Consider the following 19,103-nt stretch of genomic DNA (forward strand, 5'->3'; position numbering starts at 1 on the left):
TAGGCCCACATGAAGGATCTTAAATGTTGTTGTTTTTTTTACACTTTTCTTCCCTTCAAAGGAAAGGAGAGCTGTTTTGAGCGGGTAACTCAGAGGTTTGGAAGGAGAGCAGTCTATGTGGTGATAGGAGATGGAGCAGAAGAGGAGACCGTGGCCAAGAAGGTATAACTTAGCTGCTTTTTATGACTGACAGCTGCACAACTAATCAGTTAACCTTATGACAATCTCAACAATTAGTGCAGCTTCTGTTTCTGATTTCATTTTTATGTCCTTCCATTGAATTGACAGATTTTTTTTCCTGGCTGGCTCCTTAAAAGATTTTTTAATGTATTATCCTATATATTTTTTACAGTATAAGCCAACGTGTTGTCCAGATGTTCTTTTTCACATTTTACAGTCTGTTGAAACCACAGCACATTTCACATATAAAGTAGCTCTTCCAGTTGAATTTTTTCTTCAGTTTTTGTGTTATAAATTAACATTACATTTAATTGTGTACTATGTTTGCTTTCTGTAGAAAAACATGCCATTCTGGAGGGTGTCATGTCAGGCTGATTTGGAAGCGTTGAGCCATGCACTGGAGCTTGACTACCTCTAGAGGGCGCCAGCTATCAAGATCTCAAACGTCTTGGTTCTGCAGCGGGAGAAAGGTGCAAATCCTTATGCAGACAAACTATATTCAACCAAAGCCAGAAGAAGATTTTGCTTTATGAATCTTGTCTTCATTCAGACACCATGAAGCTGGAAGGGCAGGACCAAAAAAAGAGACCAAAAACAAGTGACTGTAGATTTTTGATTAACTCCAGAGAACCGATGTTAGTACAGAGAGTAATACCTGTTCATGAAAACTTAGTTTGTTCAGATATTTTTAGACCCCAGTTCATGATAGTATTCCCATGTAGGTAAGCACAAAGTGTTGCACTGAATTCAAATTCAGATTTTTAGATAACTGGCCTCAGATGGATGAGGACTTTGGCTTGTTCTTACACTTTGTGTTCCTCTTTTACTTTGATTTGTTTGAAGATGTAGACACTTTTTATCTGGCCTATGTTATTTTTCTGATAAAATTAGAAAAACTTGTTATCAAGAAAATTAACCTAACTACCACTGGTATTTTAGTCAGATTAGCATCAGATCCTCCATACAGTGAGAGGCTATTTAAAATAATCTGTATTTTGCCATAAATAATGGGGACTATTTATTATTGTTTCAGTTGTACAACAGGGCTCGACATAGCCATTTGTCCGCTGGCCCGGTCCTGTTTTTCGAGCAGTACGGACCACAAGACTTTACTAGTCCGCTCGGGCCACTAAAATATCTAACGGTTTATACATTCTTCACCTTTTTCAATAAAGTAAATTTTGCGAAAACGTGTAGATTTACCTCGTCTTCATAATTTAGTTTTTCTGCTAGTCCTGTGTTCAGACTTCAAGGGTTTCTATGGGAAACCTTTGATCACTTCTCCTTCTCTCCCGCCTGCGCGCGCGCGGCTTTCACTGCCGAGCACCACGCGGCACGCGCTCACTACTTTTTTTTTTCAAACTTTATTGAATGTAACAATTCAATACAAAACAATGTTAAACAGCAACAACGAAGGCACAAGCCAGTGGGTTATTATTACATTTGATTATAAATCCGACACCGTCACTGAAGAGAGACTGAAGCATGTCAGAGATGTGGAAGACATGGCAGGAATAGATAGGAATATGTTAGATGGAGTAATTGGTATAATTAGTAGTATGGACAGCAAGATATTTAATGAATGCATTGAAGATGAAACTGTATCCACTAAGCTTTAAGCTGAATGTCAAAGAATCAAAGGCAACTCCAAATACCTGAATCTCAGGCTCAAATGCAGTAGAATGTTAAACTACTTAATTTTGTTTTTCTTTACAACACTGTAAGCAGTAAGTATTTCTAGTTAGCTGAATGATCTCAGTTAGACCTGCACAATATGAGGAAAACTCGCGATATGCAATATCAGAGATTAAAATTGCAATAACGATATAATTTGCGGTATATAAACAAACAGCAAAATAACCAAATAACCATTCCCAGTTTAAAAATTATACTCCAAATGACCCACGTTGACATAGGTTACAAACATCTAACATAACAGGGCTCCATCTGATTGGTCAACAATGTGAAGGCGTCCATCCGATTGGTCAAATGCATTAAGGGATTTATTTGATTCGTTAAATGGTTCAAGCTGCCATTAGATTGTTTTAACACATTTAAGGTTTATGATTTATTGCGATATTTGCCGTTAGAAGCCCCATGAAAACTTCTGAACTAGTGTTACCTACTACACTGCAGTGCTCTCTTCAAAACATCTGAAACAGACTAGAGCAGATTTAAGTTTGATATGGTCTATTTTCAGTCATTGAAAAGTGTAGAAATAAGTGATGTCACCAGAATGCACCAAATTGCACCATATTAAAAGTTTCCGGGGGGGCATGCCCCCGGACCCCCCTAAAGTTGCAAGCACCTGCGGAGCGGCGGGTCCCGCTATGCGCGGTGTCGGGCCAGTAACTTTCAGGCAGGGCCAGTAAGTTTCAAAAACTACTGGCCCTGTGGGCCAGTGCAAATTTCTGGGCTATGTCAACCCCTGTACAACACTCTGAAACAATATGGAACATCTCTGTGGAAATCTTTTTTCTTTGAAAACCAAATGTGCTCTTGTAAAACATTTTTATAAGAAGTTGCCTTATAAATCCTGTACTATAGACCAGTGCTTGAATCGTTTCCTCTGATTTTGGGTTGTGCATTGTTCTCTTTGATTTCTCTGTAGTCTCCCATTGACCTGTTTGTAAAATAGTTCAAGTGGAATGGTTGTGCATGTGGCGATCACTCTGCCTGTCAGCTTTGCTATGATTTGTATATAAGCTTTATTGTTGATTTCTTTTGACAGACAGTTAAGGTAGATTAATAAAAAAATAAATTAATTTGCATTTTGGGGAATGTTTGTTTTATTTCACATTGTTTCTCCCTTAAAAAAGCAAAACATTTTAAAAGGAAGGGCATCAAGTGAAAAAACAAATAATTGCGTTTGTGTGACTTGATTTGACTGCAAATGTCCACTCTCATTATCTTTTAATCTATTTTTTAAAGCATTAGCAGTGCTCTTTTGATTTGATTTGATTTGATTTGAAATGGTTTATTTCAAGCAATTAAGTAGAAATAATACACAAAAGCAATACAATCATCAGTCATACATTCATAAAGTAATTAATCAACTTAAGATAATTAGACATATTAATAAATATTTCTTGAAAGGGAGTGGAAGGAAGCGAACTTATATAATCCCACCCCGTTATACTATAACCATTTTATTACATGATTTATCAATATCCGGTTCCTAGCTTTTATGAGACAGAATTAAGAATCATAAGGTATCGATAAAGCACATGACAAAGATGAATTATTTAATTATTATGTAAAAAATAACTATTTTAAAAATCAACATGGCAAATGCAGATCAGTCATCTGAAATATTTGCAGATTATGTTACTTATAAAAGTCATTCATATGAATAAAACATACTACTATATCTGTAAAGTAGACAGAACACTGTTTCAGGAATTTTCATAGCAAAATTTCATCAAGTATCAAAAGTTAAAAACATGTGCAAAATTAGGCAAGGCAAGGCAAGTTTATTTGTATAGCACAATTCATACACAAAGTAATTCAAGGTGCTTCACAAAACAGAAAAATGCATTAAAATCACAATACATCATAGAAATAATCAACATAAAATTTACTTTAAAAGAAAAGAAAAAATTTTTTTTGAAAACTGATTTAAAAATAAAGGAAGGAAAGGAAAGAAAAGTGCAGATAGGACCTTTCAGTCATATACACGGCTAAACAGAAATGTTTTAAGTCTAGATTTGAATATGAACACAGAAGAGGCCTGTCTTACGACTTCAGGGAGGCTGTTCCAGATTTTAGCTGCAGAATATTGAAACGCTGATTCCCCTTGTTTAGTTCTGACTCTGGGAATCAACAGGAGGCCGGCCCCTGAGGTCCTCAGAGTACGAGATGGTTCATATGGCACTAACATGTCAGAGATGTACTTTGGTGCTCGGCCATGGAGAGACTTGTACACAAGCAGAGCTGCTTTGAAGTCTATTCTTTCAGGTACAGGGAGCCAGTGCAGAGACCTGAGCACAGGACTAATGTGATCATACTTCCTGGTTCTGGTCAGGACTCGAGCAGCAGCATTCTGGATGTACTGAAGCTGTTTTACAGCTCGTTTTGAGAGGCCGGTGAGCAGGCCGTTACAGTAGTCTAACCTGCTGGAGACAAATGCATGAATAAGTATCTCCAGGTCTGGCTTTGACACTATGTTTTTGATTTTGGCAATGTTTTTCAGATGATAAAATGCCGCTGATGTTACTGACTTGATATGGCTGTTAAAGTTCAGGTCAGAGTCCATGATTACCCCTAGATTTCTGACTTGATTTGAGGGTTTAAGAGACAGAGAATGAAGGTAGCTGCTGACACTTTCTCTTTGTTTCTGTGGGCCAAAAATAATAACTTCGGTCTTGTTTGAGTTTAGCTGGAGAAAGTTGTTCTGCATCCACGCACTGATCTGTTGGAGGCAGTGGCTGAGTGAATCCACCGGCCCATATTCACCTGTTGTCAGTGACACATAGATCTGAGTATCATCTGCATAGTTGTGATAAGATATGTTATTACTGCGTATTAACTGCCCTAGTGGCAGCATGTAGAGGTTGAACAGAAGGGGTCCCAGGATCGATCCCTGGGGCACACCACAAGTCAAGGCCATGTAGTCTGAGACACAACTCCCAATTTCAACAAAATATTTCCTGTCTTCTAGATAAGACTTGAGCCAACTTAGGGCAGATCCAGAGATGCCAACCCAGTCTTGGAGTCTGTGCAAAAGGATCCCATGATCAACAGTATCAAAGGCAGCACTCAGGTCTAGCAGGATTTAGACAGAGACTTTTCCATCATCAGTGTTCAGGCGGATGTCGTTGGTTACCTTGATAAGAGCAGTTTCTGTGCTATGATGGGGTCTAAAACCTGACTGGAAAACATCAAATGAATTGTTTAATAAGAGAAAATCAGTGAGCTGTTGGTAGACAACTTTTTCAAGGACTTTTCCTAAAAATGGCAGATTAGAGATAGGTCTGTAATTATTCAGTACAGTGGGATCAAGACCGTTTTTCTTCAGGAGAGGTTTAATGACTGCAGTTTTTAATGCCTCTGGAAATATTCCAGATTGAAGAGACATGTTAACTATTTGAGTAATTGATGGCAACACACTGTTCAGGACAGACTTTAGAAATCTCGTGGGTAACACATCAAGGCAGCATGTAGACGAGCTTAGACGGGTGATGGTCTCTTGGACAGTTTGGTCAGTGACAGGTACAAAGTGAGTCAGCTTAGAGTGAGTAGGTGGCCGTTCGATAGTTATATGTGTTGTGGAGTTGATGGCTTTTTTAATGCCCTGAACCTTGTCATTAAAAAATACAGTAAATTATGTTACATTAGGAAAAAAATTTGAATCAATTTATCAATTTTTGGAGCAAGTGAAGTAATATCATTAAACGTCGATCATTTTAACCATTTTCAATAAGTGATTAATCATTTGTTTTACTTTTTTTATATTTTTTTGTATTTTTATTTTTTTTATAATAAAGTAATGCTGTAAGGGAAAAATAAAAAGGGTCCATAATCTGTCGATTGTCCAAGGTTGGTATTTCTTCTTCTGCTGAATGACAGCTGATCTTCTGGGTTCAAACAGTTAATAGTTCTCTTCAATGTTATGTCTGCAGACCTTAGATTCAGGTCCATATCCTTCTTCAGCTGATAACAGCTGCGGTGAAAGTTGAGGTTAAGTTGTCTGCATGTCAGAGCTCTGCTGTTATTCAGGTGACGTCAGACGATGGAGAAAGTGATGAATCAAGGCGTCATATTTCTTAAAATGATTTGACTCTTTGATTTATTATTGCATGTTGTTTCAGATGACCGTGATCAAACACTTTTCAAAGTCCTTCATGGTGTTCACAACCAGAACCTTGGACCGGTCCGGTGGACCGAGTGGTTTGACATAAATCCTGCAGCCTTTAATCCAAGTGTTCTCAATCTGCTTACGCTTCCTGAGAAGCCTGGCATGTTTGGAGATTTCAGCATTCCTTCTGGTCAGATGGTCGTTGCTCTTTTAGATGCTCTTTTAGTTGTGACTATTCCGTTTTTACTTACATTTTTTGAAAAACTGTCATTTTCCAGGACATAGTTTCTGCAGAGCGGTGGTAGTAATTCATTAAAAGTTCTTCTGAGTTGTGGGCAGGACTGCTGGCACAGAGAAACCCTGCCCTCACTTCCCATCATCCCTTTGTTTACATTCTCTCCTGGTAGCTTACAGCCCCCTTACACCCCCACCTAACAACAGCAGTGCAACAAAAATGATGAGCAATATGAGAGCAGTCCAGTCGTACAGTTTTGACCCAGATACCAGCTCAGACGAGGAAAAATAAACACGTACATGGATGGAGGGGAGCTTGTGGCCTGCCGATTTTACCACCTACGTCACCCCTACAATATTTTTCCAACTTCATTTTTTTGTCTACCTCTTATTCACAGTGATTTGAATAAAGAAATACTCAGAAATGCAATTTTAAGCTTATTTTTATCTATGTTCTACATCATGAGAAAAACGCTTCAAGAACAGGTTAAAAACACCAAAAACAAGTTTCATCAGAGTGGGTCTTTAAGAAAAGACCCTTCCTCTTTAGCAAAACATTAACAAACTGCAACAAAGTGAACAATTTGAGTAATTATTTTTTATTTTTATTGATTTTTAAATCAGTTACATTGTTAGAGTACATTGGAAACATTTGGTCTTTTACAAGTATTGAAAAAAACATTTGAGTAGCTTGTTATTTTCCTGAACTAGGTTCATACATGTAAAATCAATAAAAAAAATAAAATCCACTTAAAAAAATAAATAGATCAACAAAATAAACCAGTGTTTCTTTTGCAGCAGAGAGAAACTGAACTAAATACTGTTGACAGAGATCACCACGAAGCCTCTTATTATGATGTTGGCCTCTGAAAGTGACAGGCTGGCGTGCAGCATCATCCTCCCCACCATTTTGGGAGTGAACTTGACGCTGTTCTCCACTCTTCCACCTGGACGCAGTTCACGGATCCTTCATGGAGCAAACAGAAAAAAATGTCGGCAGGAATGTCAAAAGTCGTTTCACTTGAGTTCAGAAAAACATGTATGTTTGTTCACACGACACACCCCACATTCTCACACCACACATAGTTCCTGAATGTTGCATCAAGGGATACTCCTTTGTTTGAACACTTCTCAACTTTTAATGGTCAGATATTTTGGATGTTTATAAGTTAATGTGATTTTGTGAGTTTTCACACATTTTTTTCGTTGTTTCCAAGAAACCAAACATCAAGTCCTCAGAAGAACTTTGAAAATGTTCTTGCGGAAGCTTGGAAATCTTCAAACAAAAAGGAAATCGGATTGTCTGGAACCAAACTATAAGGAAACTAACATTTTTACTCTGCACTATTGTAGAAAAACGAGTGATTTTTACCTGAACTGAATCTTTTCTTGGAGCAGTCCGGCCCCTGTCACAGTCAGTACTCCGCTCACAGGGTGAGTAAATGGGTTGGTGAAGGTCACTATGGCTGTGTGTTCTTTATTTGGTACCACATTTTTGTCAACAACCTGAAAAACAAGTGTATCAAATGCTTAACACATCCTTAAATAACTGTACACCTGGACTACATGCAAATAAGTTACGCTCTATAAAACATAGAAGCACACTGAGCTGTGGGTCTTCAATAAATACCTGAATGATGAGGTCTGGGCTGACAATGTTGAACTCCTCTGAGGTCAGGATCCGCTCCAGAGTGGACATGTCCTGTAGAACAACCGCCAGGTTGATCAGCTTGTCCCCCACTGCGTCCTCATACTGTTCTGGAAGGATTTGGTGACGCAGCACCTTGCCTGGAAACAGAAGTGGATGAACAATTAGATCATGCTTGGCAACAACACATGAACAGCAGGCATCAGAATGAGATTGTAAGTAGAAATGAGACAAGCAGATGTACCTTCCATGGGTCCCAGCTGGATAACATCGTGATTTTCCCAAAAGGTGTCAGAGGGGTTGTGGCTGTAATCTTTGGCCTGAGCGTTGATATGCACTTCCACCTTCTTGGCCACTCTCTCCCTGTTTGTAACTTTCACTGTTAAGCGGATCGGCTCCCCGACAACAGGGGATTTGTCCAGGGACGTTGAGACCAAAACTCCCTTGGATGAGGCAGCTGGATAAACAGAAAAGAAAGAATTGTCAATACTGTGCTGTTTCAAAAAACAACAGATCTCTACAATTTGGTGAAAATACCAAAAATGTACCTCTACTCATCGTGGAGACATCCGGCATTGTGGAACTTCTTGAAGAAATAGTTAAAGCTGCTGGGACTGCTGGGACTGCTGGGACTGCAGAAACATAGTAAAATAGCAAAGTAGGTGAGACCTTCACACAAACAAATGGTATTTCTGTAAAATTACTATGCATTTTCTGCTTTGGTGCCATACTTTCGACATATTTGTAGCTTCCTGTGATGTCCTGCAGTCTTGGAACGCCCACAGCTTTAGTGCAGATGAGAGCTCCAACTCTTTCTGTGTCTTTGCTGACGTTGATCACCTTGCCCTGCGCCATTATGATGGTGTGCACATCTGCATTCACTTCAGCATAGACAAACGGGACATCATAAGGCACATCAGTGCGCTGACTCCTTATGGCTTTGACTGGAGCTGGGCCACAGCAATACACCCCTATGTGGCAAAAAGAAAGAAAGTTATTGTTTTTTTTTTGTTTTGTTTTTCAAGATTAAAGAATATTTAAAAAAATTAAAAATCCAACAATCATCACACACCTTTACTCCTTTCCTGTGGTGTTGGGTCAAGAACCTGCCAGCCATCCATATTGGATCCCAGATCCTTGCGAGTCATCCAGCACTCCACCCACACATGAAAGTTCCTGTTCGAAGAAGTCCAAAATGAATTATCGTTATAATTGTGACATATTTATGCTTCTTGTGAATTAGGTACTGATCATTACTGACCATATGCTGTCTCTGCTGAGGTTCAGCTTCTGCCCTGTTTCATTGTAGACCTCCTCAATCACCAGGTTCCCATTGGCGTCATGGGCAGAGTTATAGTTTGTGATGACACGACAAGGAATGCCCAGGACTCTCATGGCTAAAGGCAGAATCCAAAACAGAGATGAACAAAATATGCAAACAGTTACGCAGTGACAAATTATGTGTGCGACTTCTAAAGAAATTTTAAAAGGTACGTGTGTGTCATACCTGTACACATGACAGCTGCAAACACCCAGCACTGCCCGTACTTGACGGGACTGAAGCCACTCTGGGCCCACTGTCTCAAGATGTCCCCACTTCCTGTCCACAGGGAAGGATGGACCCCCTGATCAAAGTTGTCTGACCAGTTTCCTTTTACCACTCCTCGATCATCCTCGCTGTTAACCTAAATTCAGAGAACAGGACATGCTCAGCTTTCCAAGCTGCAGTTTGGACATTCAAGTTTGTTTTGTTTGCTTTGTGATGACAGTGACTGGCAAACAACTGTTGACTTCCTGCAAGGCATCTCACAGCCTGGCAGAGGTCTGCAAGTGTATCTGTGGTCTTGTAAAGCTCAGTTGATTCAAGCCACACCTCATTTTAATCAACAGCCATTACGTCTGAGTTGCCAAGGTAACTGTGTTTGAATCTGTTGACACTCACCATGGCAGACACAACCCGGCCTATGTAGACAGGGTCGCTTCGCTCCAGGTAGTCCATATTTGGGTTCCTTTGGTGCTGGGGGCTGACTTCAAGCAGATTCATGCATGCCTCCAAAACACCAGACTCATACTTTACATAAAGAGAAGTACGACAAAGTAATTAATAAAGTACTGAAAAAGTGCACAATTAAATGTAAATGTGTAGATTTAAGTTTGATTTTTAAAAAGAAAGATGACATCAGTTTCATACCAGATCATAGGACCATGGTCTTGACACGGTGTTCATAGGTGTCCCCATAAACACCAACCCATAGTCTCTCAGGACATACTCCTCTCTTTGATCTTCAAACGGAAGGAACACTGAATCCTCTGAAAGACAAAAACCAAGTGCTTCATTTCACTGAACTTAAAAATCAGTGTAAACTAATGCAAGATGTGACGCAAAATTCATGTAAGAAGCTTTTAGCCAAAAGTTCAAATGGCTGTGACTGATTTTTATCCAAGCTTTGTAGAGTGAACTCACCTGAACACCAGGGGTTGCAGAGCAGGACAAAGCTGCTGAAAGTAGGACTTCCCAGGCTATTTTGTGGGACAACAAACAACTGAAACTCATAGTAGCCCACTGGGGCAGAGGCCGAGGGGCGGATAAGAATGGAGGGGTTCCGGAAGTTGTTGCTCTTTGGATCGAAATATGCATTCCAATCAGACAATGGTGAGTTTTGGGAGGACGTGACCGGCAGCGTCAAACTCAGTCGACCTGGAGAGGAAAACGTTTCATTTTTAAGTCAAATTGCTTACATTAAAATGTAAATGCCGATTTAATCTGCAGTGAATTTAGAATACCTAGCATAATTTTGATCTTCAAGGAATCAGTCCTGGGGTTGAAAGGTCGGCCCCTCAAATACACGGTGATTCTGAACGGTTCTCCTCTTCGCACCACCAGAGCCTTTGAACTGAGGAAGCCCTGTGTCTTGTGCCTTTCAAGGTTTTCGAAATGCTCCAGGTTAACATTCTGAATGCTCAGACCTGAGAAAAAATGGTAAAAATGGATGAAAGATTAAAAGAGGAAATAATGGAAGACTTCAGTATTCCACAAACGCAGGAACACATTGCAGTGTGGGATACATTGCAACTACCAATACTATTTAACAGACAGTGAAAAGTATTCAGCAGCTGACTGTTAAGCAGTTAACAGTAAAGAAAACTCAAAAAACACAAGACTTACCTTCCATCTGTGAGTCTCTGCTTCTCAACAAGTGTGTGTCCTCACAGTTGGCCTCATCGTTTTTATGAGCGCATGCCACTCCTTTCTGAATGTTGATGGATTAGTTTGACTTGATTGTTTCCAAATCACATTATAAGTTTAAACAAAACAGAGACACGCCTCTATCATGAAAAACTAGTAGAAGAGGGATTGAACTCATCTACCTCAACAATGGCCAAAGTTGTTTCATCAGCGTGCTTCATGAGAACTTTATGTGAACTGTTGCAACATTTATTTTTTTTAATACAAAGTCTTAACTAACTGTACAGAAGCAAACCCCCTGCTGCATTTCAAAACACTGAAAATCACTGACCGTTTAATTCATTTTTAATTTAAATTCCTTGTCATGGCCCCTTTTGAAGCAAGTGGGCAATTTTTTACCAGAATTAAAATATTATATGAATATTTTTTGTTTCTCTCTGCCACTAAAACTAATCATCACATCTTGCAGAATGTCTGCAAATATACAATACAATTCAATTATATACAGGAACTGTCACTCTTATTTACAATTGTGCAAACATTTCAACATTTTCAATTAACATCTTATTAATAATAGATCATTTTAGGGCAACATCAAACAAAAAGCTTAGAAAACTTTTAGGACTATAATGTTTATATAAGAAGCGACATAGGTTCATCAAGGAGAATTATCTCCTCTTAATTCATTTGAATCGATTAGACTTTATTTCATCAACCCAGACTTTTCAAACTGTGTGACCTTGTGGATTTTTACACCTCACAACTTACATAAATACACAGATAAACATCCAAAAACAGGTCTTAGAGAATGAAGGAGGCTTCAAACTGGGGGGTCGTGGGAATCTCTCAATCAAAAAGAACCATTGTGTTCTCTCTGTGTGTTAGTGTGCCGCACTGAACTCCAGAACTCAAGTGAGTTCAAACAATGTATAAAAATGCATAAATTCAGCAAAATCTTCACTGAAACTCTTGTTTCACTATATGGAGAATAGAGAAGCTAAAAGTCATTAGACACTCAAACAAATTCCAAATATAAGGATGTGTGAACTTGGAAGTTGTGAAATAATCAATGTTTTCTGATGATTATCAATTTATACTCAATGTGTGATGCCGAATAATGTTTCCTGAAGTGATGGAAAAATGTTTTCTGAGATTAATCAAGAAGCACTCCGATTGTTACTTAAAAAAAGATTTCCACTTGAGATGATAACAATCAAAATATGCCGACTATGTGAATACTATATTTCAACTATTTATAATTATTTATTTTTATTTATCAATGTCTTAATACCTGAAACAGGCTTGATTTATCTGTTTTTTTGTTTTTCATTTGTTTGCATTATTTCATATTTTTTAATGCTTTAAATCCAGTACTATATATACACAGACACATATATATATATATATATATATATATATATATATATATATATATATATATATATATATATATATATATATATATATATATACATGAGTATGTTGTTTTTTATAACCGTTTTTTCATTCATTCAGAATCTTTTGTTTGTCATTTTTGTTTTCTTGAAACAACAAACAAAAAGAAATAAAGAGATTAAAGAGATTGAAAGCTGAATTATAACCAATTCAATCAAGTTGATCCTACTTTGCCAAAGTGCGAGGCTGCAGCAGGCTGTGTCTGCTAACCAGGACACAAAAATATGCTGAACAAGAGAAGTTAGCAGAGACATTTGAATCCTGGCTGGAAACAAGAAGAAAGAGATGTGCAAGCGGGAAAGATTTCCTGGATAAAACACAAGGGTTGATTACAAACTTTTAATCAGTATGTTGCACTGGTTTGCTCACAAACAGCCAACAGCAATAACAAAATTGAAACAGGTGTTTGTACCTTTAATATCAATCTTCTTTCCAGTAGTTTTCCATAGTAAAATGTTAAAGTATCTTTGTTGGATGATCTGATTTTCCTCAGTTTTTGTTTCCCTCTCTGCAATCCCAAAAGCACACACTTTGATGGGAAACCAGTCTTGCAACTGTTGCTTCACTACAGTTATTTAATCCAAGCCTTGGAGTTCATTCCAAACTTGACGTTAGGGCTTACTTCTTTCTGCAAGTCGCTGTCTGCACCTTTATTACATCTGATTGACTAAATAGTTCATAATGACAGATGGGTGGACTGCATTTTTGGAAAATAACTATTTGTCTGAAGTCACGAAAGAAGCTTCTACTCTGTATTCCAGTGATCCACATGTATTTTCAGGAGAGGCTGCATAGTGGTCTGGGGATTAGCACTGTGGCCTAAAAGCAGGGTTTGGGTTGGAATCCCAGCAGGGTGCTTTCTGTGTGGAGTTTCCATGTTCTCCTTGTGCATCCATTGATTTTTTTTTCCCGAGCAATCTGGCTTAAGTGTCTTTAGATGATCTGTTCCTATTTGTAGAATTTCTAGCAGTGGACTCAAAATGTCTTACTTTTTACTGCCACATTTCTGTCATAATTTTTTTTGCATTATTTTAATAAACAAAAAAAAATGTGGTTGCAATTTTTAGAGAAAGCACTGCAATAACTATTAGAGGCAGGAAAATACTGTATGTTTATTACATATGGTTTTTTTTGGGGGGGGGGGGGGTGGCTCAGGCGATTGAGCGGCTCGGCCGATCCTCGCTCCCCCCAGTCAACTGTCATTGTGTCCTTGAGCAAGACGCTTGCCTCCAGTGTGGCTCCACTGGTGTGTGAATGCGTATGAATGTGCGTACTGGCAGCCACGCCTCTGTCAGTCTGCCCCAGGGCAGCTGTGGCCACATCAGTAGCTCACCATCACCAAGTATGAATGAGGAGTGAATGCATTACTTACTAATTAAACATGTATATATATATATATATATATATATATATATATATATATATATATATATATATATATATACATACACATATATACATATATGTGTGTGTGTGTGTATATATATGTGTGTGCGTTTGTGTGTGAAGATATCCAGTCCTTTATTTTTTAAACAAATATTTTACCCAAATTATAACACTTTAAATATACAATTATCTGGACTTTCCTGTTGAAGAGGGTTTCTCGATTCTCCTAAGGAAGTTTTGCTACTCCTTCTTTTTAAGCTTTTCCCACAGTTCTTAGAATTGTTGCCATGGATTTCGTGTTACCTTCTATGATTTACATCTGTCACTTGGCTGACGTCAGCTGTTTACGTAAAGCGATCAAAAGTGACGAAAGTAACATTAAAAAACGCAGTTAGCAAATAGAGAATAATCCACTCGCTAGCTGGCATCTCTTCAGGAATTTTATGCTTTGATGTAAAAAGGAAATTACAAGTGAATTTTTTTTGTCTGAGGAAAACCTCAGTTATTACACAACTTTTTTCATTGTAAAAATATACTCCAAACACAAATGAGGATTTTTCTTCAGTTAAATGTGACATACAATTCAAACCAGAAAAAATAGAGTAAATATACATTTTAATTAAATAGTTTTCCAAAATAATTGTAATCTATAGTTTTACATTTTCTGCACTTGTGACTCTCATTTCCAAAGCAACCCAAATCAGACTTCAAAGGGTGTAAATGCAAGCTTAATGATGAAACAAAAAAAAAAAATCAGAAAAAGAAAAAAAGATCAAGTTTGTTCAGGTTTTTATTCAACTGGAAAAAATGCATTAAGGTGGTAACTTGACACGCCTTTACTCTTGGCACAGAGTATTGAGACTGTGACAAACACCCGCTTCATGTTTTGCACGCATGAGTGACTTCACAGGCTTCCAACCAATTTCTTAGAGCGTGACTCATTTTTGTCAAGTGCTTTTAGGAGTTCCACACCTAAAATCTGTTTTGCAAAAAAAAAAAGAAGTTTTTTTTCAAATCATGTATCGAACAGTAATTGATTAAAAAAGTAAAAGTTTTTACGCAAAATGCTCATTATGTTAAAAAGGCTCAACCTATTTTTGTTGAGTGTGCATAGATTTATCTGAGATACACTAAAGTACATCTGATTTATCGCAATTAAACGTGACAAAAAGCAAACCCAAGACTTTGGTCTGTCTTGAACAAAAAATAAATTAGTATTGTAAAATGAAAATTATGCAAAACACTATTCAACTACTATTTAATTGGCTCGCTAGTACGATATCACGTTTATGATGTATCATAACTGTATCTTTGCTATTTCTGTATTTACCAGAACACTGCAAAAACGGTTCCCTCAGAAATAAGTTAAAGATTCTTACACTGTTGGCAGATTTTCTTTAAATAGGCAAAAAAAGAAATCTGCTAATAGAGTAGGAAAGTTCTATTCACTAAGACATGTTTTCTCAAACTAAGATTATTTTCTTGATAAGATTAGAAAATAACAGCATTTTGTTTCTCTTTTTGCTTTCTTTAGATTCAGTTTTTGCAGTGTATTTTGTATTGAGGAATTTGATTATCATTTTTCACACGTAGCTGCAATTTTCTTAACAGATAACTGGATCGACTAATACAGGAACACAAAACAAATGATACAGTAGAGAAGGAATCAGTTTCCAAATCATCTTGGTTGGTTTTAAGATAGAAAAACATTTAAAAAGAAAAAATATCTGTTATTTTTATCAAGGAAACTGCTTCATATTGTGCAAACAATCAACTCAAAGTCATAATTAACATTCAACAGTCTTTTAGAGTATTGGTTACAAACTTATAATGTCGCTCTGAGAATAGCTTTATTTCTGAGCGACACTCTTTGGCTTATTATAAACAAGGAAGTCTGAGATGTCATGCCACACATTACTGTCGTGATAGAGGTAAGTCATGGAGGACTGCAGCGAGGGCTGAAGAGTGTGAGGGTAATACTCAAACAACCACAAGACGATGCCCCAAACCAGTGTGGCAAAGAGCGGGAATGGGTCTTGTTTTGGTGCTGGGATGACTCCTTTCTCTACAGCCAGCCGAGACAAGGCGAACAGGATTCTGGACAGTAGGTACATGTTGATCTGTGGTGTTGAGGAAAATGAAATCAGGACCAACAATATGAGAATTGGAGAGTCTGATTACAGTGTAATATAGTTTGCAGTCAATCATACCTGACTATTAATGTTGTTGTTTTCTCCAAATACCAACCACCCACCAATACAGGCAGCCAGGAAGGCATGAGACTGTAAACTTTTGCCCTGGATTTTCTCCTGTAAACCCTGAAGTCCTTTATAGGTGAAAACAAAGCAGGCCAGATTCCGGGAGTGGGTGTATGTGGCCTTCAAAATGGCTTTGAGCTTCTCTTTTAAACTAGAAGCAGAGAAAATGGAAATTGTTTTGTTGGGCAGAAAAATTACATTAATAACAATGAATTATAAAGTATATAGAAGATGTAAAAAAAAAGTAATAAAATAAATGCAAGCAGTTACAAAAGTCAAGATAAACGGATAAAACTCAAAATAAATTTTTAAAACAGGAAAAGAAGTGGTACTAAGTCAAGTGTGGCTGCTGATTCAAGTTAGGATTTATCTAGCCTGTTGTCATGTTAAGCCGATTTATAACCAACCAGTAATGTAGCTAAATAAAACACATTTTGTACTTAATTAAGTGCCACTTAGGCTTAATCTTCTCTCCTGTAATGTTTCACATCTAACCTAAGTGGCTTCATCAGTCTGAGTGGTGCTGGGTTCAAACCCCATATATCCACCAGGATATAGTCAGAGAAGCTATACATGTACATATTCATAACCCTTCCCACAACAGAGGGGGAGGTCTCAGACACGATTTGTCTCCCGCTTACTATGCAGCCTTTTCATTAGTCCCAAAGAAGACCAAAACCCCAGCACGGCCACACCTTCTGCTCCTATGATGGAGCTAGGGGGGATTACAGGAGGAGAGGCTTTTCACACTGGTTTCTCCTCTTTGTTCCCCTTAATATCCCATTCAATGGCAGGAATGTGGATGACCACACATTCCTGAGGATCCATGTGGCTTGAACCCAGCCCAACTCAGACTGATGAAGCCACTTAGATGAGATGTGAAACCTTACAGGAGAGAAGATTAAACCAAGTGCCATGACTCAACTTCCAGACAATGAAATGATACCTTTAGCACCCTTTATGTTTATATTGTATATGTTGCAGCTATAGATCTAAAAAAGGTAAAAATAATAATAATAATCAAAAATAAATGTATAAAAATAGCATTGTTTGCCTTAATCACTGGCAATTAGAATGAAATATTTGATTTTTTTGTTTACTTGCCTCAGGATGAAAGTGCACTTGTGACTTAACTGTTTTTGTTATATCGTCATCGCAATATTTGATCACAAATATCACCTATTGCAAGTTCTCCTCATATCGTGCAGCCCTAGATGAAACATAACTGCAAAACACACTATTCTATTGGTCTTGAGCAACAGTTTAACACATTTTATAAATTCTTTGTGTTTTCTTTTTTTTATCTGGACATCAGCTTGTTTTCTTCTACTTTTTATTTAGGACCTACATCAGATGATTTGAAATGAGCTCAATCTACACATTAGAACAATCAATCTACATACATTAAAACAGTTAACTTTAAATCTGTTTAACAGTTAAAAAAATTATCTTATCATTAATTACTTCAATCAATAACCCCAGATCAGTTCAAAAGTTGTTATTGATGTGCAAACAGAAGTGGCTTTGGAGATATGTTACATATAGGGAGACACGGTGAACATGAAGGGTTAATTTATTACCTGCCACTTCGAAACAGAAATGTCATGACCAGGGCATGTGGTGCTCTGATCTTTGCTCCATATCTGAGAGATAAACATAGATTAAAGTCAGTTTCCTTAAACGAAACAAGAAAGGGCATTAAAAAAACTTCTCTGAGTACAGTATGCCACTGACAAAACAATTGGTTATAATTTCATGGGTTAGCTAAAAAAAAAGGAGCTAAAAGCGCTAACGTTTTTGATTAAAATGTGATTTTTAGAGGAGAACAGACTCACACGGCACCATTTCTGAATCCCTTTAAAACCGCCAAAGCTACTTTGTATTTCTCCTGCTGCAGAAGATGATTGATAGTAAACACAAGAGTTTTCATCAAGTCGGATCCTGCCATGATTGGGCTGCAAGGACAGTGTCACACAAAAAGTCCTCCGCGTTGATGAGTCGCAAGGGTTCCGCTGTGTCAGCGCTTCAATTGTTTTCCGTCTTAAAACAAAATAAATAAAACAAACAAACATAAGTAAATACAATAAATATTACCAGTTCACCATTGTTTCATAAAACATAATATACAATGTCTCCGTGGTTTGTGGGCTAAATTCTTTTTTTTTTATTATTATTTTTTATTGAACTTTTATTGAACTTTTTTTATTGAAGACAAAAATACAAACTCCCGCAGAGGATGAACACACCACAAAATACAAAAAACACTAAGGGGGTTGAAAATACTCTCAGTCATAAACATATAGTGTTAAAAACACTTAAAAAAATAAAATAAAAAATAACAGGAGCCAAATGATAACACAGGACGGAAACTAGAATAAAAGCCACAAGGAAATTTGTTTAGATATTTTTTTAACACCTACTGTAATCCTACTGGTCACCTACTGTAATCTTTTCAGTGAGGAATAATATAAATTAAAATCGTTAATAAAACCTGGGAAGGAGGGCTTGGAACCTCTCCACTTGCAACAGTGGATGTGGTATTTTCCTAAAAGTAAGATGATATTAATGATATTTGAGAAAGACTCATCAATATTTTCCATAAACAGCAGGACATCAGAAATACCAAAAGGGGGAATGTTCAGTTTTGAATTAATCCAATTCCTTATTTGAGTCCTGATTTCCCTGGAGTAATCGCATGAAAAAAACAAATGTTCCAGCGTTTCCTCATTGGAGTTACAAAAAATGCAAGATTCCACATCAAATTTAAATCTGCTTTGAAGAAAATCGGAGACAGGATAATATTTATTTATTATTTTGAAATGAGTTTCTTTTATTTTGGGCAGAACAGGCCATTTAATGTACTTTGAGTGTGCTTTAACGAACAAAATTCTGACTTTCCTAACAATCTTTCAAGGTCCCGGATGCAGTCAAAAACCTTTTTAAATGGTATCTCGGAAA

General features: G+C 37.4%; 3 protein-coding genes across 7 annotated transcripts in view; 1 reads left to right on the top strand and 2 right to left on the bottom strand.

Moving 5' to 3' along the window:
* Positions 1–2,951, top strand: part of eya2 (EYA transcriptional coactivator and phosphatase 2) — a 30,201-nt gene extending 27,250 nt beyond the window's left edge. For all 4 annotated transcript variants that reach the window (XM_004068709.5, XM_011474931.4, XM_078947181.1 and 1 more), the window contains 2 exons: positions 62–162; positions 518–2,951. In XM_004068709.5, the coding sequence (XP_004068757.1) occupies positions 62–162; positions 518–598 (182 nt within the window). In that variant the 3' untranslated portion in view covers positions 599–2,951. The remainder of the gene's footprint in view (positions 1–61; positions 163–517) is intronic.
* Positions 2,952–6,789: 3,838 nt separating this feature from the next.
* tgm5l (transglutaminase 5, like) lies at positions 6,790–11,117 on the bottom strand. 2 transcript variants are annotated; one of them, XM_078947180.1, is made up of 14 exons: positions 11,026–11,117; positions 10,644–10,826; positions 10,324–10,557; positions 10,051–10,169; positions 9,802–9,930; positions 9,367–9,544; positions 9,121–9,256; positions 8,932–9,035; positions 8,591–8,830; positions 8,408–8,482; positions 8,104–8,316; positions 7,842–7,999; positions 7,584–7,717; positions 6,790–7,178 (listed from the first exon to the last, which is right to left on the bottom strand). In XM_078947180.1, the coding sequence occupies exons 1-14, from the start codon at positions 11,030–11,032 to the stop codon at positions 7,025–7,027; spliced, it is 2,064 nt and encodes a 687-aa protein (XP_078803306.1). In that variant the 5' UTR covers positions 11,033–11,117; the 3' UTR covers positions 6,790–7,024. The 2 variants fall into 2 exon arrangements, with proteins under 2 accessions (XP_078803306.1, XP_011473235.1); XM_011474933.4 differs by having other exon boundaries at positions 8,408–8,491.
* A 3,542-nt stretch (positions 11,118–14,659) lies between these two features.
* pxmp4 (peroxisomal membrane protein 4) lies at positions 14,660–18,158 on the bottom strand. Its single transcript, XM_023954923.2, has 4 exons — positions 17,981–18,158; positions 17,726–17,788; positions 16,098–16,296; positions 14,660–16,007 (listed from the first exon to the last, which is right to left on the bottom strand). Exons 1-4 carry the CDS (start codon positions 18,091–18,093, stop codon positions 15,738–15,740), a joined length of 645 nt encoding a protein of 214 aa, XP_023810691.1. The 5' UTR covers positions 18,094–18,158; the 3' UTR covers positions 14,660–15,737.
* Positions 18,159–19,103: the final 945 nt, after the last annotated feature.

The sequence above is a fragment of the Oryzias latipes genome, chromosome 5, assembly GCF_053564925.1.
Source record: "Oryzias latipes strain Hd-rR chromosome 5, Olatipes_Hd-rR_3.1".
Classification (NCBI taxonomy): Eukaryota; Metazoa; Chordata; class Actinopteri; order Beloniformes; family Adrianichthyidae; genus Oryzias; species Oryzias latipes.